General features: G+C 42.0%; 1 protein-coding gene across 1 annotated transcript in view; it reads left to right on the forward strand.

Moving 5' to 3' along the window:
* znf827 (zinc finger protein 827) overlaps positions 1-23,395 on the forward strand; it is a 292,140-nt gene that overhangs the window by 260,290 nt on the left and 8,455 nt on the right. Inside the window, 7 exon segments of the mRNA XM_069689268.1 lie at positions 3,149-3,391; positions 7,092-7,146; positions 7,337-7,437; positions 14,327-14,464; positions 15,798-15,969; positions 19,236-19,402; positions 22,226-22,435. Coding sequence (XP_069545369.1) covers positions 3,149-3,391; positions 7,092-7,146; positions 7,337-7,437; positions 14,327-14,464; positions 15,798-15,969; positions 19,236-19,402; positions 22,226-22,435 — 1,086 coding nt within the window.

A 23,395-nucleotide genomic window follows, 5' to 3' on the forward strand; every position in this document is an offset into this window, starting at 1 on the left:
CTGGATTCAGGCAGACTGAGGGCTGCTTTTTATGGCTTTAGAACATTAGGTCACAACTCCGACCAAAAAGCCATTTTTATTATCAGTGTGGGAGTGAGGCCATATTTTCATTTTTTATTTTATTTTGTGACAGGTAGACTTCTCATCTGGCACACTGTGATGTGATGCTTCCAGTGTGTTTACGATCAAATCTTTTGTTCTGTCTGTGTCATGTGATCTCTCTGCAAAGGCTCTTTGGGATGTAAGCATGTTTATCCCGGCACTGGCAGCTCAAGTACATATAGGATCCTCTCGCACATGTTTTTGTAGCGCAGCAGTCCACTCAGCCTCTGTTGTTAGGGTGGTGATCCAGTGATGGAGGCTCTTGTGTCCCTTGGTTGACCCTTACAGTGCAGTGCGCCACCACCACTCCTCTCCTCCTCTGCTCTGCTCCTCCATCAGCCTCTCCTAGGTTACTCTTGGCCAACTCTGACCACCTGATTAAGAGATTAGTGGCTCTGATGGTTGTCAGTGTCCCCCACATGCTGGCTACTACCAATAAACCAGACACCTGGACCTCAGGGAGGAGGCAAGAGGCTGGCGGCACTGTAGTTCATTCACATAAACACAGTAGTGTACACAAACACGCAGATCCAGTAGATGCCCTCGATGTGCTCAAGGTCCAGTCTTTGTGTCTCACATTGGCCTTGTTGAGCAGATGAGTGGATAATGTAAGAAGGGGAGGGGTGGCAGGGTTAGCACAGGGTTACTGTCCTGAATCTCCCTCCCTCCCTCCCTCCTCTTTCTCCAGCTCCTCTAACCCCTGCCCCTCCCTCTGCTCCCGATGCCCTGCCAAATTCATATATCCCATAATCGTGCTGAGTCGCCATGTCAGCGGCATTGTATCAACCCCACTACTTTGTCTTGCTGCTGTTTGTCACCACGTGGAGACTCTACCTCCTGCCATCACTCTGGTCAAAGATCAGCTAACTTGGAAATACAGATGCTAAAGGATGTCCCAGTCGGTTTTCTCTTTTATTTTCCTTTGCCTCAGACACAGTTTATTTATTTTTCCACATTATGCAGCTGCACAGTCAATACTTACTGTAGACCTGCATTTAATCTAAGAAATGAAGACATCAATACCATTAAAGAACAAATTTCTGACATTGGATTAGCTTCCCATTAAGAAAATAAATCACAGTTGCCTTTTTGATAGTTTACAATATTTTTATGGTAGCACACAGGCTTCAGTTTATTATCCATACATAGAGGAGAGCCGGTGTTTTGAGAGTCTGCAGATCAGCTCGGGACATTCCTAACAGCTGCCATCTCCCCCTTTGACTATTTTTAGCCCGCTCACTTTTTGAACTTGGAAGAGAAAAGAGTCAACAGCTGTTTTTACCTTTTGTGTGCTGAAGAAAAAAAAACAAAAAAACAATACGGCCACCTCTCATTATCATAAACATATATCCTTTGCCTCTTCGGTCACATTAAAAGTGTTTTACTGTCCAGACGCCTGTTTGCTTCAGTGCACCCACATGAGCCCTCCCCGAGCGACAGTCTGACCTCCCGCTGCCCTCTTGCCCTAATAATCACACAGCTAGATGCTAACCGGCTCAGCTCGGCTTTAGAGGAAATGGGCATGTTTTGGCTGTTATTTGGATTTCCCCATTTTAGATGTAATTCCATTCATACAACATCTCTGAACATGTACGCTGGATGCTTAATTTACTTTTACACACACGTCGTTTGTTTTTCTCCGATTGTTTGATCAGAACCTCATCAAATAAAAAGTCTGGGAAAGAAAATAAATATTTTGTCCTCAGACTAACTCAGTATGTCTTGAGCCATGCCTTGGATCTCAGGATAGACAGTGTTGTTTGTCTAACAATTGCAGGGTTCTTGGATGGGGGATTGAAATGTGGGATTTGTAGGTAAAATTGACTTGACCTGTACAGAATAAGCACACGTGACTGGAAATTTGAGAGAAAAACATCAAATGAAGCCCTGTTGTCAGAGTTATGTGGGAAACAGTGCTTACATATTTTACCACATTTCATTAGGATAATTTAATAGTAAAGACTGTATTAAAAGGTAAATCACAGAGGTTTAACATTTTAATGCCTTTATTTCATAAATGTACTTAATGCTGTTGGTCATTTGTGCTTTTGCAGCCTGAATAGTTTGAAAGACCAAAACATAGGACATTTTAATGGTATTCAATACAGTCTGTCCTGACAGTCAGGAATACAAACATTTGCTACACTTTTTTTTTAAATTACTCCCAATTCTTTTTGTATTTGTTGATATGTAAATAAAGTGTATTTAGTAATAGAAACAGCTCGCTCCCTGATACAGACTGAAAAGTATATTCCACTCAAACAGTAGTAAAAGTCCTGCATTTGAAATCTTAATTTGGTAAGAGTAAATAAATTGATTAAATATCATCAGCCGTTATTAAAATCTAAATTTAAAAGGAGAATTGAGATAATTAATGTAATTCATGAATTTACTAGTTTCTTTTTGTAAAAAAAGAAGACAAATTCTGATTTGTGTTAATTTTTCAGACTTTATTCTAGTCTCAATTTTTTTTTTTTTTTTTTTTTTAATATTCAAGAGTTTCACCTCTTTTGGCCTCAGACATTCATTTAAATGAAACCATCTTGAAATATTAGAAGAGACATCTCTTTGAAGGAACTGCTACCATAACAATTTATAAACATCTAAAACATGATGAGGGGTCCTAACCCAAGACTGTTTTTTATTTTTTACAAAGGGCAACAAGCCATGCAAAGTTTTGGAGCCACTGGTTTGATTAACATAATGCTTCATAGTTGATTGAAATCTTTATCAGAAAAGTGATTGAGAATAAATCCTGTCAAATAAATATAGTGGAGTAAAAAAAAAAACATTTCCATCTGAAATGTGGCATTTTTTTAAGCATAAAGTGACGATAAAAAATAAGTAAACATTTTTTGTAAAGTACCTGTTGCACAGCTGTTGTCGTGTATTATATTGTACAGCTTTCTATTTTTCTAGTTAGTCTATAAATAGTCGCTCCACTTGTTGTCAATTAATCTGAATCTTTATCCTGAAATAATGTGTATCAGTTAAAACTCTTTGAAACTAACTATTACTTGTCCTTCTGTTTGATTGTTTTCTGCAGAGAACAACAAAGATTCCCAGTACCAGAAGGTGAGAGTAAAGGCAGAGCCCATGGAGGTGGACCCGCCCCCTGCAGAACTCACCCCACCTGCCTCTCACCTGCTGGCCTTCAGCACTTTAGGGGCGAGTGAGAAGAGTGAGCCAATGAGCAACCTCCCCGAGACGTTGGCCTGCCCCCAGAAAGATCTTTTCTCCCAAGACATATCGGTCAAAATGGCCTCTGAACTATTGTTCAAATTGTCAGGTATGTTCTTTACCGACACTTACAGCCTGTCAGGCACTGTGTTTCCTGAGCCACAGCACATGCACACACGCGCACACACACACACATGTACACACGTACACATATAGGATCATGTATTTTTCCCTCTCATCACAGCACCACAGTGTAAACCTTGGACAGTTTGTGATACTTGGCTATAAAACCTACATGTTTCCATTTCCATCCTCTGGTGGCTCTGTTGTAAAGGCAAGGATGTAATGACATCCTGCTTTTTACCTGTACGGCCATGAAAGTGACATTGAAGCAGCAGACAGCTGTTTGTATTGCTAGATTAAGACAGAGCTGTGAGGTGTAGTCATCGACCCCCCCAGAGAAATGGCAGATATTTGTGTGTATAAACGAGTGTGTGTGTGTGAGGGGGTCAGGCTTGCAGTCCTGGGCTGTGAACCTGACTCTATCCAGCCTCTGATTGCTTTGCCTAAATGCCATGTAGAGAAACGAGCTTGTGTCAAATCTTTTTTTTTTCTCTCTCTCTCTCTCTCTCTTCTTGCTCTCACACATATTCACAAATTCACACATTGACAATCTTTCATTCCCACACAGTCTTGCCTGTACACCTTTACACACTCGCACACCGCCCCATGGGGAGTGGTGTCTGCACAAATGCCCCCCTCTTCCCTCCTCCCCCTCCTCTTTTCTCTCATTCTCTCTCTCTCTCTTTCTCTCTCTCTCTTGACTCGTTTTCAGACATGCCAGCTCAAGCACACTTGGCTGCACACGCTCTCCCCCTGCACTTCCCCTCCTCCCTTTACATTTCTCCCGTGCGGCATCTCCATGGCAACGTGGAAAGAGACCTCTGTCCTTGGCGAGCAGTGTGACGAGTGGGGTGTTTTGGGTAGGGGGGGGGGGCGGTTGTGAGGGGCGGAGGGGGGTAGAGGATAAGGAGGGTGGAGGGTAGAGAGGGCAGCGGGGGTACACAGTGTGCCCACCCAGGGAGGCCAGGGCATCACTAGCCTGGCAACAGCGACAACCGCCCCTTAGAACCGGGCTTGAATGTGAGGGGGACTGGAACAGAGTGGGCTGCTGTCACACAATGAGCAATCAATATGAATTACCCAGAGCAGTAGGACCTCAGAGACACATCAGTAGCAAGGTCGCTCTGAACACTGAGATGATTGCAGCTTTGAAATTCACTTCAGTACGTCGCCTTGAAACTCACACATATGGCTCTGTTCTTAGGCGTTTTGTATAGTGCTCTTTACTACGGAATTTAAAAACCCATGATCTGTGCTCACATTAGTTGGGCAGATAGATGCTAATTTTACAATTCTTGCTTGACTTACCACTGAGAAACCTCTTGAAGTTATTTGCAGAATTTGTAGAGTTGCAGGACTTTATAATCATGCTTTTATTTTAATGTTAATTTCCAAGATTCCTTCAGAATTTTACAGTTGCTCCACCTTGTCTGAAATATAGAGATCATGTCAGGAGATATTATTACATGATTTTGGAAATATAAAATTTGGCTGTATTCACTTCACTCGTTTTTAAACAGTAAGAACCTCCGTCCATTTAAGTGTTTTAGCTCCATTTCAGAACTAATCTCCGGCCGTATTAACGCACGCTGAATACTTGACACTTCATGTACACCGGGCATGTGTTGTGGAAAAACTGCTTAACTCTTGAAAAACACCTGCTATTGTCGCAAAGGAAATGTATTTATGTTGCAGCCGAGGAGAAGGTATTTCTTCATTGCAGTCTCAAAGAATTTGTAGGCAGGTAGAGCTTTTTATAATAAAGAGACCTTAAAACTTGTTTCCATTTGGTCAGATATACACAGCACATCGTTTTCCAAAGTGTGTGTAGATGATTATAAACAGAAATCTTACGGTATACCACTTAATTCTGCAACGGAAACATTGTTTCAAATTTACAACCTGGGCCTCTGATCTTTAACCTCTTACCCAAGTACATATATCGTGCTGAGCTCGGTCAAGCCTTAAAATACACACTGAAGGAGACCGTCTGGCTCCAAACACAGCAACCCATCACGTAAGACAAAAAAGAAGTGATTATTATTTACTAGTTAACTTAATAATAACTTATTCCTGTTTACTTTCACACATGCTTCCCAAAATCACAGATACATTTGGTGACCCGTAAGATTCTGTGGCTGCAGTGTTGGTTGAGCTGTGAGATGGTCGGGTCAAGAATATCAGGGCAGGTCACAGAATCTGATCACCAAATACGGTGCAACACCAGCGGTCCATGAAGGGCCGCTAACGCTGCTGGACACAGGAATGGTTGCAAATTGCTTAAATAATAGCTTGTCCCTTGTGCATGTAGACAGTAGTGTCATTGTAAAATGCAGAATTTAAAGGCACAGCTGCTCACATAGCAGCAACGCCTGTAATTGATTATCTTTGTTGAATTAAGCCCCGGTAGTCAAGGTTGATGTCGTTAGGTTTCTTCATGTGTGTGACGAATCAGGGCAGGACACGTCGTGACTGATAACATCGAGTCAGGAAGAAAACGTGGGAGTCCACGTCGTTGTTTTCAAAAGTCTGTGTTTCTGTGCGATCAGACTAAAAAGCCATCCTGGAGGTTTCAAGCTAAAACAGGGACAGCAGCGTTTTCAAAAGTTTATGGGCTTTGAAAGCAACAGAGTAGTGCGGACGCTGGGCGTGAATGTCGCAAAAGTTGTGCATTTTAAGATGAAAATGTAATGAATTAGTGTACATGTAGCCATGGGCTTGTCAATTGTCTAATTCAGCTCAACAGAATGATTGATCTGTCACATTGTACGGTCACTTTGCTGCACTTAATCTGAGTAGAACCTTCCTTTGTTGGGAGGGAAAGAAGATCTTTTGAGTTTTTAGAAGTTGATCAAATTAGAAATAAACAGCCAGGTGCTGATGTGTGAGGGAAAGACACCAGACTTGATAAAAGTAGTACCATGAAATTGTTGAATGAACATATTTTGCCTGTGTGCTCAAAGACTTTTAGTTATTTTGGTACACCGAGGTCTATTAAATGGATGTTGGGATAAGTCCTAACTTTTTTAAGCTCATAATCTTCACTGACACGTATTAGTGGTGGCGATTCAACTTTTAGGCAGTTTTTGAGCCCATAGGTAGAAGTGGTGTTCATTTGCACTCCACAATGTTGAAAGATGCTTCTAATATTTTTGTTTCTCCATTAACATACAGGAGCATGACCGTCCACCAACACACGTGTACCATCTGGGTCGGCTAATGCAGATCTGGCCAGCCATTCATGGCGTTATTATTTTAAAATGTTTTCAAATCCGTGTTGTTGGGCTAGCTCACGGCTCACAGGTCGGGAGACCCACTGGAGAGACTCCCACTACTCCAGATGGCCAGTGCACCCCTGCTGGCATGGCAAACCTGTGCTTTACCGGCCAGGCTTAACTTAAAGGGCCACGGCCATCAGGCACATGCAACGTCTTGATATCTGCGTCAGTGGGAAGTTTTAGGAAACTTAATGACACTTAATATGGGTGGTTTTGGAGCCTCTAACCATCTCCCAGAGCCTCCAGCTGCTGTAGGTTGCTCAGTTGTCATGGGAGTATTGAACTTCAGTCATGTGACCCTAAACGTCCCTATGGAGTCAGCGTGGGATAGATGATATGACGAAAAAAAATAGATATGGTATTAACTGGGTTGACAAGTTTTTTGTTTGTTTGTTTGTTTGTTTCCAGAAAAAGTCAGCAAAGCCAACAACCACAAAGACAGTAACATGGTGGGAATAAACAGGTGAGTCATTAATACTCCATATATTTCCTCTGTAACTTTGAAATGTCTTAAAAATACAAGTTTTTAAAAACTTGTGATTTTGATGATCAGTAATAAACTAATTTTTTTTTTCCAACTAAAGTGTAAATAATCTGTGTGAATTCGATGTGATGTAAGTGCTGGTATCATTTCTCACGTCCCTCTGTTCCAGTCCGTTCCTGGACGAGTGCTTCAGACAATCACCCTTTAACTCGCGCTCTAAGAGCACTTCCCCCGCAGAGGCCAGCTCCTCTACCAGGGTAGCATTCCACGGTAAGACACACACACACACACACACACACACACACACACACACACACACACACACACACACACACACACACACACACACACACACACACACACACACACACACATGTTTAGGAACAAATCAATAACAGTAGCAGGCAGCCAAAATGTGGACGGGGATCATCTACCTCACATTGTGTCTTTAAAGTTGAAGTCAACTAATTGGTCAGTCGATTGACAGAAAATTAGTCTGCAACTATTTTGACAACTGAATTTGATAACAGAAGAATTTGGGTAATTTTTGTCAATGTATTTTCTGGTTCTTGCTTTGCAAATGTGAATATATGTTGTTATTTTTTGTCATACATGACAGTAAATGGAACAACTTCAGGTTCTGAGACAAAACAAGAAAGTTCAGGAAATCTCTCTTTGAACAAGAAGGATATTTAAGTGTAAAATAACCGACTCCTTGATTGGCAGATTAAACAATAATGAAAGTAATCATGACTTGGGTGTCAAGTAGTAATCATTAATTGACTCTGTCTTTGTTGTTTTGCATTGTTTTACACAGAGAAGAAATAGACGGAAAAGAAAGGATCAAAAGCTTCATGTTGTTCTTACTGTAGCTCGGAGAAATAATTGATTATGCATAGATTGCTCATTATGCACATACATACATACATACATACATATATTCCTGCACGTATAGACCGTTACTGTACACACACTCTGGTTAACCCCCTCTTCCTGTTTCATATTTTCTGATCTTCCTGAACTGTCACGCATTTCCCCAACCTGAGGGCTGTGCCCAGGGCATCCCCCTGCCTCCCTCTCCCCCCTCTCTTCACAGCATCCCAGAACTTCCCTCCATGCTCCTTTGGCAGTGAGAGATCCAGAGGTTAATTAGCTTGTGCCAGCTTTGCCTGTCCCTCTGCCAGTTAATGAAAATCTGATTGGCTTCTGGGTGTCAAGAGTGTCCTGAAAGTTAATTCGCCCAGCCCACCTCCCCTTTCCCTTGTGTGTTTAAGCTTCACATCCAACCTCTGCTGCTTTCTCCTTTTTTTTTTTTTTACTTAACTGTTGTACTGTTTTACTTTCTTTTCCCTTTCATGTGTCTATCTACACTTGTTCCTTTTTTTTAAGTGCGTCTCTATTTTCTGTTTCTCCCTCTGTTATCACCTGTTAGCCAAACACTGGTAAGCATTTCTAGCCGCAGACTTTCAATAAACAGGTTTTCAGTTCAGTGGTCAGTGACCCATCTTTTCCTGTCACTTCATGCCACCTTTTCTCCACAAGCATCATACTTTTTGATCTTACATTAACTACAATACACCCTGTGTAATTCATCCATTTGTTCAATTATAAACTGAGCTGGTATTTCTCCAAATATTTGTATTTATCAATGCACTTCTGGCATTGTTTAAAAATAATACAAATTATAAAGTTTTTAATGTTTTATCTAAATGTGTGTGTATATGAGGTGTGTTAACGTAAGTTAACACAATGCAGTTTGAATCAGATATTTTGAAAGCAGAACTGGAGCAAATAAAATAACACTGTGATGGCCCTCTGAATAGCATAACGGTCAAAATGTATCCCGTTAGTGGTCCCAGGATAAGTTAGGATTGATTAGGGAATCTCGTATAGTTACCTCAACTGTCTCGCCCCTCTTATATACACACACAAATAGTTTTCCAGGCCAAAGTACCAATTTGGGAAGCCAGAGGAGCTCAAGAGCGAGCACTCTCCTGGAAAACCAGTCCTATCAGCTGCTGTGGTCACAGCAGGAGAAAAGGAAAGAGGTGCCGCAACTTCCAGAAGCGGATAATAGATGTTTTGAAAGTCTTTAGTTTGTTCAGACTTGCCATCACTTCAACTGAAAAACACTGAAGATGACACAAAACTATGGATCGATGTGCGTAATAACCACGAGCATGTGACCGATAGTGATTACTGTGTTGACTAATTCGGTGTTTGTAGGCGTCCAGCAGTTAATGTGGGCTGTGTGCAAGAATAACAGAATAAACTTGAAATATATCAGTTTACACTGAGAAATATTAATCAGCTTCAAAAATGGAAATGTCCGATGACGGTCAGTAAATGACAAACATATTTTTGTTTGTTACTGTTGAAACCATGTTCAGATTTTAATAATGCGGCTTCATCAGCCTTACTGTATGAGTGCCGTATGAAACATGAGGTTTAGCTAAGTTTATTTTAAATGAACATACTTGCTATGACCAACCACTAACTTTGTACCAGTATTTAAACAGGCAAAAACAATATATCTGCTTCTTTTTACTTAAACTGTAAACGGCATTCTCTTCAGCAGTCTGCCTTTAACACAAAAAACTGCTCTTAATTATGGCTGCTAATGGAGTGAGAGTCCAACAACCATCATGCTGAGATGAGGCTGAAAACTGTGCGCTTTTCTTGCATGAAAGAAAGAATAAACGAGTGGGAGTTTGTGTGATAACCAGTGTGACTTCAGGAGTTCGCTGTCTCCTCCCTCCAGTCTGGGGTTTAGCACTATCCTTCGTTTCTTGTTTGTGTCCCTCTCTTCTGCTCTAATAGCACTAATTAAACCATTAACCACTTCAAGGCCCATTCTGCACCCTAATTGGCTTAATCATCAGTGTGTTTGCCAGGTCATGGCCTTGAGCCCGCGCTGTCCGGCTTCTCATCACCCCGTGTGACCGAGCCGTCCCCTGGTCTCACTTGTGTGAGTCAGGAGAAGTTAATGCTTTTATGTGCTAAGCTTTAGCTACAAAACCCCATAAGAGGGTGGGGGATTCGCAGAATAGGCCGTGCAGTGACAAAGAGTTTGTAGTCTGATATCGGGGCCGCTGAGTCCAGCTAATGTACGAGGTCAGAAAGTCAGAGACGGACAGGTCAGACAGGTCGCAGGAACTCAAGTTTCCTGTCATGTATTGAGTTGTGACGCCTTTACCACCAGTCTGACTTTACTGTGTGCGTGTGAGAGGAACCGCAAACACACACGCTGCCTTGGCTCATTACTTGCTTAGTTTACAGGCAGGTGTTGCTACACTGGTCTACTTGTATGCGTTTACAGTCACATACGTGCCCTAACTCACCCCTGTTACAGAGATGAGCTCCCGGCGTGCAGCAAAAAGGACTCGTGAGTGATGAACCGGCAGCAAGATGATGGTTAAATTCTACAATTATTTCCACCAGGGATCAATCTGGCTTTTTTTTTTCTTGAATAAAAAATAGTAATAAAGTAACGATCACTACTTCCCAGAGCCCAAAGCGCCGTCTTCTGATGTTTTGTTTTGTCGGACCAACAGTCCAAAACACATACGTATTCAGTTTATAATCAAATAAAAGACAGAAAAGCAGTAAATCCTCCCACCGGAGAAACTCCAACCAGGTTTTAAAATCAACTTAAATCATTGATTATGAAAACAGTTGATGATTGTTTGTACATCAACTCTTCATTTCAGCTCCAGTTCAAACTGATCCACATGTTGTGAGAATTTTTTCAAACTTAAGATTTCAGTCTTTGGTCCATTGCATGAATCTTTTAGCTAAATTTTGAAAATACTGTGTAATCATTAATAATTTAAATACAGTTCAAACTAAGTGTATCCTCTCAGAATTAAGATCAGAAATATAAATAATTTTACGGGAAGAAAATTTTTTAAGATTTCCTAAAATAAGCAATAAGATTATATTACTTTTGATTAATTATTGAAGGTTTTGTCTACTGTCCAAATACATCCTGCCCTCATTCTGTGTCCCTCTTTACTGGTGTAAATAAAATATACTTTTCATATGTCAGTAGACGAGTCCCTCTTATTTGAAAAAGAATAATTTAAATCCATAAATAATTGTATTTTGTTCTTGAATCAAACTGAATGTGCTGTGTCTTACATTGATAGTTCCAAAAATCTGAGGGATAGTGTGACATAAATAAAGCAAATAAATAAAGGCGCACAACGCAAATGTACTCGTTTGCATACGGAGGGCAAAAAGGCGCTTTAAATGAGACAGATACAGAAAAAAAAAAAAAAAAAGCTCCAGGTTGTGTGAGTCAGTGCAACAGCAGTAAAATGTCCTTTCACACCACCATCTGTTCTTTACCACTTGCCACAAAAACCTGCCCCCAAATGCCAGAAAACGTTCTTTGCTTCTCCTCATTGTGGCATTCAAACATCTGCGAACACCTCATCATTCGGCTGGACTGTTTTGTTGGGCGACTTTTAAATTGTGACGGCAAGCGGCACCATTTGTTGCTAAATATCCTCTGTGGATTATGTTTCTTAATGGTTCTCCGTCTCATTTGTTCTCCTTTATAAAGTCAGAATTGTTAAGTGTATGACCACTGATTTCCATCTGACCAATCCAAACAATTCCATCCAAACTCAAAGTTTGTCCGCAGGAGGATGGAGAAGTGCTGCTCCCTTTTATCGTCATAAAAAATAAAACCGCACTTGAAGAATCCTTTATCCTTTTTATGCCTTACATATGCAAACATTTGGCCAAGGCCAGCATCTGCAGCCTGTTCTCTGAACAATATAGACGACAAATAAAAATCCTACATCCATCTGTGGAACTTGTGCTGCACAATGAGAAGAGTAGCACATGCTTTCACCCTCGTGAATTACTCCTTGCTCTATTCACATGGCAAGATTTAATTCAAAGCAGTAACTTCAATTCGAATCTCTGAAAGCGGCTGAAAATACTGTCTCATTCTTTTTATTTCTTTTATTGAGGACTGGATGAAGGGAAGGAGTGACACGCAGCACAGTATAGTGAGGAGAGCTGCCGTGGTATACTTCGGCTGCAGGGTTCAGAGCAAAGGACTGATGCTTGTTGTTGACATTAAGAATGCATTTACGTTGTATCCCACCCGCGGGCTAGACAAGGAGCATCTGTCAAATGATGGCAAACAGGCTACAGTGTTGTGGGTTAGCTAAGTACTCCATTGTGTACCAGTTGTCTTGCAAAGAGAATTACACTTTTTCTTTTTTATATGTCAGGAAATGTCGTAAGAAAATAAGGAAATAGATTTGTGTCACTTTTTTTTTTTTTTAATTAATGTACTGTTTTACCTTCTGGTTTCTGGCTTTGTGATACTTGGAACAGATATGTTGTTTAAGGGAGCCAAATGAGAAAACACGATGCTTTACTTGATGCATAATCCTAAAGGAAGAATCATTCATTTAACGTTGATTGAATTCATCCACCTCTTGTAAATTTGTGTGTTTGTCTCTTTTTCCGAGTTGTTCCCATGTCCTCCATGTCTGTTAGCATTGATTGGCGGGCCCCTTTACAGAAAGAGAATACTGTATAAAATGATTCATCTTTTATGTATACTTATAAGCCAAAACACTATGACTGCCCCTGATTAATATTCTGTTGTGTGCCGCCAAAACAGCTGCGACCCGATTGGCCTTTACGAGACCTCTGAAGGTGCCCTGTGGTATCTGGCACCGAGATGTTAGCAGCACATCTTTTAAGTTCTGTAAGTTGTGAGTTGGAGCGGCCACGGTCAGACTTGGATCAGACTTGTTCCGGCACATCCCCCGCCACCCTTTCACTAATTCATGGATTTGTCCTCCTCAGACCGCTGTGTGACCTCACAAGTTGTTTCAGAGAGGCTAAGGCTTAGTTGTCTAGTTATAAAGACCTGTCCTTAGTCAAAGTCGTTCAGCTCTTTACACCTGCCCATCTTTATCGCGTTCAACACGTTGGTTAACAGAACCGCCTGTTCCATGTCGTGTTGTTGCAAGATGATCAACATTGTTTTCCGTATGTGTCGGTGGTCACAATGTTTTGGCTCATTAGTGTGTATGTTTTCTTTTTTGCCATTAAAAAGATACAAAGGCATAGAAGCAAATATAAAAAAGTTCAAGAAGAAAAGATAAAATAGCCCAAGACATATTTGGTTAGTTTGGCATACTGCAGCTCGGAGCAGATAAAACAGCTGGTCTGGCTTCGTCCAAAGTTCAGAAATACACCTGACAGTATCTTTAAAGCATCTTAATATGCAGTGACATGCTTCATGAATTTTTTTTTTGATTTAGTGTGCTATATTCTGAAACTAAGAATCGTAGAGTTTTTATTACCATAGAATGAGCTCTTTATATCTAAGTGGGGGCGGGTCCTCTTCTACTGTAGCCCAGAAGGGACATACTGAACACTGACACTTGAGAGAAACTTTTTCAGCAAGTTTCGCGGCCACCGTAAATTGAGTGTTCAGTTGATCACAGTCTGAGACCTCACAATTAAACGCCACTAAATCTGCCATTGACGCTCTCATCTAACTCTCAGTAGGAAAGAGAACCAGCATGTTTCTTAAATGTCAAAGTATTGCTTTAAAACAATATAAATTACTAAGCAAGAGAAATGCTCTGTGTCCATCCAGCTGCTTTACTGGTGTTAAATCTCTTGAGAGATGGATGGATGTAAGTGGGGCGTCCCGGTTGGCTAGTGGTTAAGACATGTACCACGTACTGTACTGTGATAGCAGCTTTCCCAAGTTTATCTCTGACCTTTCTTGCATTCGTTTCCCCCCTTCTGTTCCTTTACCTCTCAACCTATTCATATGTTGAAACGACACGTTGCCCAATAATTCAGAGAACACGTCAGTCAGTACATGATGACGTAGCACGGCAGTGTGTTGTCGTTTGGTAGTAGTTACAGTTTCAACATCAATACATATTGAACTTAAGTAACTTTGTTTGATTTACAGCAGCGTGACTTTACAGTGTTCGGTCCACCTGCAGACATTATCGTGGCTGCTTGTCAGCAATGAATGATGAGTATGGTTTTCTCTCTCTCTCTCTCTGTGTGTGTGTGTGTGTGTGTGTGTGTGTGTGTGTGTGTGTGTGTGTGTGTGTGTGTGTGTGTGTGTGTGTGTGTTGTGTGTTGTGTGTGTGTGCTCCAGACTCAGAAAAGGACGATGGTGAGCTGGGAAATGGGATTGCCCCGTGGAGACTAAATGAGCAGCTCTTCCCCTGTCCCGTCTGTGGCAAGGTGTTCGGTAGACAGCAGACCCTTTCTAGACATCTGTCTCTACACACAGGTAAATAACCACACACGCACTATGACATCATCAGCCTGTGTGCACATTACTGCTGCACACCAGCTTGTACATGTACATCTCTTTGTTAACGTACAATGTGAGGTTTTGTGTTTGTACATGTGCGCTTGTGTTTATACTTCCCACACTAAGTAAATAAGGTTGACTAGACTAGATTACCCTTCCTTTAAAGAGATTACTACCATGATTAGTCTCACTGGGAAAACTGCCCGTCTAATTACCCAGCTAGAAGGATGCCTGACAGAGGATCCACACACACACACACACACACACACACACACACACACACACACACACACACACACACACACACACACACACACACACACACACACACACACACACACACAGAGACACACCAATAATTCCGATGTGGCTACGATTGGTTCTCTCTTTCACTTTCCCTCTCATACTCACTCCCTTGTGTCCTGATTACACTGTTTTCAAACTTGGCCCCACTTTGCTCCCGATTGATCCATTCTACCCCATCAGCTGTCTTCCACAATCCCGCTCTCAGTCCTTATTAGTGAAAAAAAACAAAAACAAGAACATAATAATGATTATTCTGCCGATAGTTTTACTTGCAGAAAATAACCTCTGGATTAGAAATTAATGCAACCTACTTGGGATAGCAGACCAAATCACTGAGAGCACAAATGGAGGCTTGTGTACAAAATGCCCCCACACAATTGGACATGCTCTCACATTTTGCATGTGCTAACACACACTACATGACAAGCGCACACACACACACACCATCTGAGAGTGTTGGCTGTGAACAGCTTGGCCACACCACAGAGAGCAGAAGCAGGGGCATATGTCAGTGTGATGGTCTTTTTGGTTTCCCCGGCGACATAAAGGTTGCCTGGCTTCATGTCCTTGGGGCAAATGGTGTGCGCGTGTGTGCATGTGCGCGTGTTGTTTGAGGGGGAGTAGATGTGTTGTTATGTTAATTTGTTTTTGGATAAAAGAAAATGAGTTTTTGTGTAAATTTTAAAGGGCTCACAAATCAGGGAAGGGGAAACTCTCATGTGTGCCTCGTGTTTGTTTTACCGTCTTGTGGCATCTACAGAAATATCTGGGCGCATCCCAGCAAAGTTAATTTTGTGAGACATCACGAGTTGTGTTTTTTTTTTCTTCCTCTTCTCAGGATCAGATTATGAGGCCGTGTCAGGTGAAGGTGAAGCAGGGTCAGGCATTAAGCAATTAGGTTAAAGCTTGCTTTAAAAGCTCAGAGGCTGAGAGCACCTTAATGAAACATCATCTGGAGGTCACGTTTATGGTAACCCAGGGTCTTGTGTCTGTTTTCTTGCAGAAGAGAGGAAGTACAAGTGTCACCTGTGTCCTTACGCAGCCAAGTGCAGGGCTAACCTCAATCAGCACCTGACCATCCACTCTGTCAAGCTGGTCAACACAGACGCTGAGCAGATCGTCAGCGCTGTTACAGCTGACTGTGCTGAGCGCAAGAACTGCCCTTATTACTACAGGTAGTGATAACACACCAAACGCCGCCCCTACATCTACTGACAGTGCCGTGAGCCAATAACAGAGATCGAAAGTGGACCAAATCAAAGCATATTTTAATATATACATCTCTGCTGCCTTAATGTCAAATTAAATCCGGAGATATTTCCTGAATTCATTTCTCTCCCGCTGCTCTATTTTCAAAGTCTGGTTTTAATTCTCTGTATTTCTTTTAGTCCATTGTCTGTCCTCAGAGGAATAGTTGGACAATTTGGCAAATGTGCTTATTCACCTTGCTAAGAATTCGGATGAAGAGATAGATACCACATTCATGTCTGTTCTTTTGTAGGGCCGAACTTATATACTTTTATGGCACCAGCAGAATTCCTTCGGAACCATCTTCCATTGAGAAAGGCCTCGTGATTCAGTACCACATTTTGATAGCTAGGCTACCTCTACACTGATAGGTTTTTAAAATGCATAACCTTTTCTCCGTTTACAAAGGAGTAAGTCTCAGCCTTAGTGAGCCACAATGTTCACCATACATAGCCATGACTTGGGCGACCGGCACATGTAGATAAAATCCCCCAGTTTCAACTTTTATTAGTAAATCTTACATTAGAACATCTTATTTCACTCTTTCAAACTGGCCACATACAGTGGTGTGAAAAAGTGTTTGCCCCCTTCCTGATTTCCAATTTGTTTTGCATGTTTGTCACACTTAAATGTTTCAGATCATCAAACAAATTTAAATATTAGTCAAAGATAACACAAGTAAACACAAAATGCAGTTTTTAAATGAAGGTTTTTATTATTAAGGGAGAAAAAAAAAATCTAAACCCACATGGCCCTGTGTGAAAAAGTGTTTGCCCCCTCCTGTTAAAACATAACTTAACTGTGGTTTATCACACCTGAGTTCAATTTCTCTAGCCACACCCAGGCCTGATTACTGACACACCTGTTCTCAATCAAGAAATCACTTCAATAGGACCTGCCTGACAAAGTGAAGTCGACCAAAAGATCCTCAAAAGATAGACATCATGCCGAGATCCAAAGAAATTCAGGAACAAATGAGAAAGAAAGTAACTGAGCTCTATCAGTCTGGAAAAGGTTATAAAGCCTAAAGTTTCTAAAGCTTTGGGACTCCAGCGAACCACAGTGAGAGCCATTATCCACAAATGGAGAAAACATGGAACAGTGGTGAACCTTCCCAGGAGTGGCCGGCCGACCAAAATTACCCCAAGAGCGCAGCGACGACTCATCCGAGAGGTCACAAAAGACCCCACAACAACATCCAAAGAACTGCAGGCCTCACTTGTCTCAGTTAAGGTCAGTGTTCATGACTCCACCATAAGAAAGAGACTTGGCAAAAATGGCTGCATGGCAGAGTTCCAAGACCAAAACCACCGCTGAGCAAAAAGAACATTAAGGATCGTCTCATTTTTGCCAGAAAACATCTTGATGATCCCCAAGACTTTTGGGAAAATACTGTGTGGACTGACGAGACCAAAGCTGAACTTTTTGGAAAGTGTGTTCCATTACATCTGGTGTAAAAGTAACACCGCATTTCAGAAAAAGAACATCAGACCAACAGTAAAATATGGTGGTAGTGTGACGGTCTGGGGCTGTTTTGCTGCTTCAGGACCTGGAAGACTTGCTGTGATAAATGGAACCATGAATTCTAATGTCTACCAAAAACATCCTGAAGGAGAATGTCTGGCCATCTGTTCGTGAACTCAAGCTGAAGCCAACTTGGGTTCTGCAGCAGGACAATGATCCAAAACACGCCAGCAAGCCCACCTCTGAATGGCTGAAGAAAAACAAAATGAAGACTTTGGAGTGGCCTAGTCAAAGTCCTGACCTGAATCCTATTGAGATGCTGTGGCATGACCTTAAAAAGGCGATTCGTGCTGGAAAACCCTCCAATGTGGCTGAATTACAACAACTCCGCAAAGATGAGTGGGCCAAAATTCTTCCACAGCTGTAAAAGACTCATTGCAAGTTATCGCAAACGCTTGATTGCAGTTGTTGCTGCTAAGGGTGGCCCAACCAGTTATTAGGTTTAGGGGGCAAACACTTTTTCACACAGGGCCATGTGGGTTTGGATTGTTTTGTTTTTTTTCTCCCTTAATAATAAAAAACCTTCATTTAGAAACTGCATTTTGTGTTTACTTGTGTTATCTTTGACTAATATTTAAATTTGTTTGATGATCTGAAACATTTAAGTGTGACAAACATGCAAAAAAATAAGAAATCAGGAAGGGGACAAACACTTTTTCACACCACTGTATTGTGCAGAAACTGGAGGCTTCTCTATGCATAGCTGACAAGCTGGAATCTACTGATAGCGCGTGTTTAGGACGCTTTCCTGAAATGTAGCATCCAGCGATGGCTTGCATGTGAGGCGTTAAGGAGACATCTGTTAATTTTAGGTACAGAAAACAAAGTGAGTTCCACTCTCCCCCTTTGAACTGCATGAAACCTGAAGATTTGTACTGTTAAGTAATTCTTTTTTCTTTTTCTTTTTTTAAACTGATTTCATAAAATTAGTAATGAGGAAAGTTATTCTTCAAGAACCTGTATTGAAGTCAGCCAGTATCAACACTTTTTCAACAATACCCAGCTCTAAACCTGAGAACATGAAGCAACAGGCCGTAGATAGTTAGCTCAGCATAAAGACTGGAAAACGTAGGCCCGGCTCTTTGAGCCTACAATGAGCCTACCTGTGACTCTAAAGCTCCCTTATTACCACACTACATCTTGTTTTCTTAATACATACAAAAAACAAAGAGTAAAAACTTTTTTTACTGAGTAAATATGTCTCGGTCAGGCTCAGTTGCTTCCTGGAGTCTCCACTGATTGTAGAGAAACCTCACAGCGATGAGATTTAGATCTGATCGTAGTTCAGTTTATAAACTTGTGCCAGAGCCAGGCTAGCTGTTTCCTCTTGCTTCCAGTTTTTACGTTAAGCCGTGCTAATCGTCTCAAAGTTACAGCTTCATATTTTTAGCGCACAGACATGACCGTTCTCAATCTGTTCATCTAACTCTCGGCAAGAAAGCGAATCAGAAAATGTCCCAAAATGTAGCTTTAACCTTTCACCGTGGCTCATGATTTGAAAATAGGTCAGTCTCACCATTTCTGAATTACAGAAGTCTGCATCTTTATCACAGTAGCCACGCTGTACCATTTACCAAATTATGCAGGCAAAATATATCGCTAAATCTGACTGTCTCCCTCCTCTCCTTCTCACCATTTTCCTTCATTTCCCTCTCGGTTCTCTGTCCAGCTGCCATGTGTGTGGTTTCCAGACGGAGCTGAATGCCCAGTTTGTCAGCCACATGTCGCTCCATGTGGACAAGGAGCAGTGGATGTTCTCGCTCTGCTGCAGCGTCTGTGACTACGTCTGCATGGAGGAGAGCGACATGAAGAGCCACATCAGCACCGGACATGCAGGTAGAGACAGTCTCATTTTCATGCTTCTTGAGTGACAGCATTAATTAGATCATCTCTCTAATGTGTTTTTGGAGGGATGTAGGGTTGGAAATAACCCTCACAGTTGTTCTGAATATTGTTATATTTTTTTGAAAAATGTCAGAAAATGGTAAAAAGGAAAAATATATCCATCTGTAAATCACTTGGGGTTTTTTTTTGCAGTCCAAAATCTAAACATTATTGTTTATTAGAATGACACAAAGAAAAGCTACAAAGCTTCATATCTGAGAAGCTGACACAAGAAAAGAAATGTCTTAAAATATTCAATTGAAAGATTGTTTTCTTTCAATTGACAAATCAATTAATCACTAAATCATTTCCGCTCTCTGGTAACGTTCTTGTTTCTGCTGTTCTTGAAGCGTTCTCCAACATGCACTGGATAGCAGCAAAGTACAGGATTCAACTCCTTCAAAAATGATTTATGGAGTTATTTTCAAAATTACTCTCACATGTAAGAGTGGGTGGTAGCTTACACATTGTGGCTCTTGTTCGCAGCTCAGAATAGAAATGCAGTGCAGTATTTGGACAGTGACACATTTCCTATTGTTTTGGCTCTGTACTCCAACACATGGGGTTTAAATTTAAACAACGAGTGAGGTTAAAAGAGCTCCCTCTCAGCTTTAAGGGTTTGGAGAACCAGAGCTGTTTTTATGTTTGTATTCAGACCAATTTTGTGTGCAGTTGTAGACAAGCAGTTCCTCCACCGCTCACTTTATCATTATCAATGAACCTACCAATTATTTTGTGTGTGAATCAATGAAATGCCTATCACAACTTTATATTTACTGTATATATATATAAAATGTTTTGTTTTTTTGTATGTTGTGTATTTTGTTGAAAACAAGAAAACAAAAATCACATTTTAAGAAAAAAAAACTTTTTTTTAAATGACAAATAATCAGAAATCAAAATCAATGGCAGTTCATTTTCTGTTGATCAACTAAGCGACTAATCAGTTCAGCCTCAGTTCATATGCAGAGTCAGCTCAATACAAACTGTCCAAATATTTATGGATGGTTATGTAGCTCTTTACTTTTTATTAAAGGAAATCAGCGTGGGCTGTTTGAAGTGAAAACATCATAATGTAACACTTGATAAACACACAGTTCGGAGGACACGGGGAAAGACAAGCAGCAGAACTGGCTTTCACAAACAGGCCTCCTCCAATCGACCTTCTCTGGACTTTTAAAGCTGCCGGTCTGAACCTCTGGTGGTCGATATGACTGTTTTTGTCTAAAACAGCTTTGTCCAGTTTATTGCTGACGTTTTGCTCTTGCACTGTGTGTGTGTATGTGTGTGGATGTGGGTGTGGGTGTGTGTGGGTGGGTGGGTGGGTGGGATTGTCCGGCCCAGACAGCTGAGGGGTCTTTCAGAGGCCACAGTGGCCTTGTTTATCTGGGAAGGTTGGCCCTTATCGTGCCTGAGGGGAAAAAAATCAATAGGCCTTGGGTCCTTTGGAGACGAGCTGAGTTTACGATGCCAGTGTGGCCATCTTTTAAGTCTCTCAGCCCGGTTTGGCATTTATCTCAGTCTCGCACAAGATGGACACCACCAACAAACACACAAATGTAGAGAAGAGGGGCTTACAGTCACTGTAAACTTTATAAACACGCATCCTCCCTCTTATTGTTGAAGATTTAAATAATTTTGTCACGACCCAGCCGTTGGTGAAGGTGTCAAAGCTTCAGGTGGTTAGAGCACAACTTAAGAGGGAGGCCTGACAGGCTGTAAAAGGCTAGTTAACTGGTCAACCATGTGGACACATCCAGGCAAGAGATGGCAGAGCTCAGCAGGTGTCACAGTTCAAACCGACCCCCCCCCGTGAAGCTGGACTCTGCAGGGGGGGGGAGGTTGGTCAGGGAGCGGTGAGAGTTTGCTTCTTGATTTCTCTTCTCATATCGTCAAAGTTGCCAGGAAGGCACAAGTGAAGCTCTTTGGTAAAACAGAAAATGGAATATTTTTTTAGTTAAGAGATGTTTTAAGGTCAAGTCCCAGTGGCTCAGAGCAGCATCCATTTTTCCCTTTAACTTGTATCCTTTGGCATCAGTCTTTGGAAAACTATGAAAGAAAGTACACACATGATAAATACTGCAGCAAAGGAGGTAGAAGCTTCCTCAATGTGAGATCACGACTGTAGTCAAACTAAATGCACTACTTTTATAACAGTCCCACATGCACTAAATGTGTACATCCTCGTATGTTTGTGTTGGAGCCCCCTATTAAAAAGAGAGGTCAAACTTTTGGGGATCCGTGCAGGCTCTTCTCCCTCCTTTTCAATGCCTCCTGAGTGAATGCCATTTGTTGAGCTGTGCCCCGAGATGCTCCCGCCATCTTAGCTCCTTCGGCCATGACCCGCGCTCCTCAGCACCTCCTCCCCGTCTAATTCCCTCTCTCTGCCCATTGAATTGCCGACTTAGAGCAGGGGATCAATAAGAGCACACTGCATCTTGATTGGACTGGCAGCAGGGCCTCAGTCAGAGTGCAGGACTATCGAGGCTCCCTGCTTTAATGTTGTGTGTGTGTGCGTGTGTGTGTGTGTGTGCGTGCGCGTGTGCGTGCGTGTGTGTGTGTGTGTGTGCGTGTGTGTGCGTGTGGATAACAATGAGGATCTAGAAACTGATTTTCTGCAAAAAGCAAAGCCCACAATTTATGCAGAATTTTTAAATATCTTTGTCCTAGGTTTTTCTTAAGAGATGAAGCTGCTATACTTTTTCCGCTATCACTACTTTTCGATCATTATGACAACAGTGTCTTGCGTTCGACCCTCTGGCCTCGTGTGTCCAGGTCTGAACTCAAGAAGTCCCCTCAGCGAGACCAAGAGCACCTCGTCGTCCCTCTCGGCCCTCAGCGACTCACTCAACAGCTCAGAGGGCGGAGACCTCACCCACGGTAACGAAGAACTCAAGAGCCTGCTAGCCCCGCCCTCCTCCGCCGGCAGCCAGTCCAGCTCCGGCAGCCACTCGGGATCAGGAACTGAGGACAAGTCTGACAAAGGCAAGGAATTATGGGAACTGTCAGATACACTCCATCATTTTAAAGCCCCTGAAAACTTGGCTTCAAATCTTCAACGTTCATGATTGAATAAGCAGTAATCAAAGTTGAACAAAACATCTTCCTGTAATTTTTTTTTTTTTTTTTTTAGATCAGTTGCTGATGTTGGTCAGATTTGAATTACAGTTTCCAAACAACCCACCAGCTTCCATCAGAAACTGATTGAAACTGACCGCCAATTTCAAACCAGTTAGACGAGCACTGAGAAAAAGAAAAGCACAAATCTCTCGTGTGGAAAATCAACTCACCTCTTAAGTTTTGGCAGAAAAGTTTGGGTCCATCCTGGCCCCCCCCCCCCCCACCCCCACCCCCATTCCTCATAGTAAGCAGCTGATTGAGAAAGTAAGTTTTCAGGAGCTTTAAAGCCATTGAGCTCTTCTACACTATAATTACCCTGGTCTTTTAAAGGTCTATTAAGACTAAACACTCTGGGCGGGAAGGTGCTCACTGGGCGACAGACGTAAGAAGATGAGGCATCACTTACTTACCTTCGTCTGGCCTTCAAAAATGCATCCATTAAATCAGCAACACTGCAAACGCTTCCCGCAGCCGCAGCATTACTTCGCTCGTGTGATTGAATGTAGTCTAGTCCAGGCTGTTGTGAATTATTTTCCCTCTTCTATTAGGCACCACTCTGCCAGTTTTACACACGAAGATTAGTTTACTAGTCATGAGGAATACTGCTGCCACTCAGCCTGTGGATATAATGATAGACACGTGTAGCTCTGGAGGCGCTTTCTGAGGTCTGACGGGATAAATCGCGGTTAGCACCGTCGCCCCGCAGTGAAAAGGCTCCGGGTTCGATCCCGGGCTCGATCCCGGGCTCGGGCCTTTCTGTGTGGAGTTTGCATGTTCTCCCCGTGCCTGCGTGGGTTCTCCCCGTGCCTGCGTGGGTTCTCTCCG

This window comes from Brachyistius frenatus, unplaced genomic scaffold (assembly GCF_029030835.1).
Source record: "Brachyistius frenatus isolate BFR_SWC_R1_liver_20210118 unplaced genomic scaffold, ASM2903083v1 Contig_7, whole genome shotgun sequence".
NCBI lineage: Eukaryota > Metazoa > Chordata > Actinopteri > Embiotocidae > Brachyistius > Brachyistius frenatus.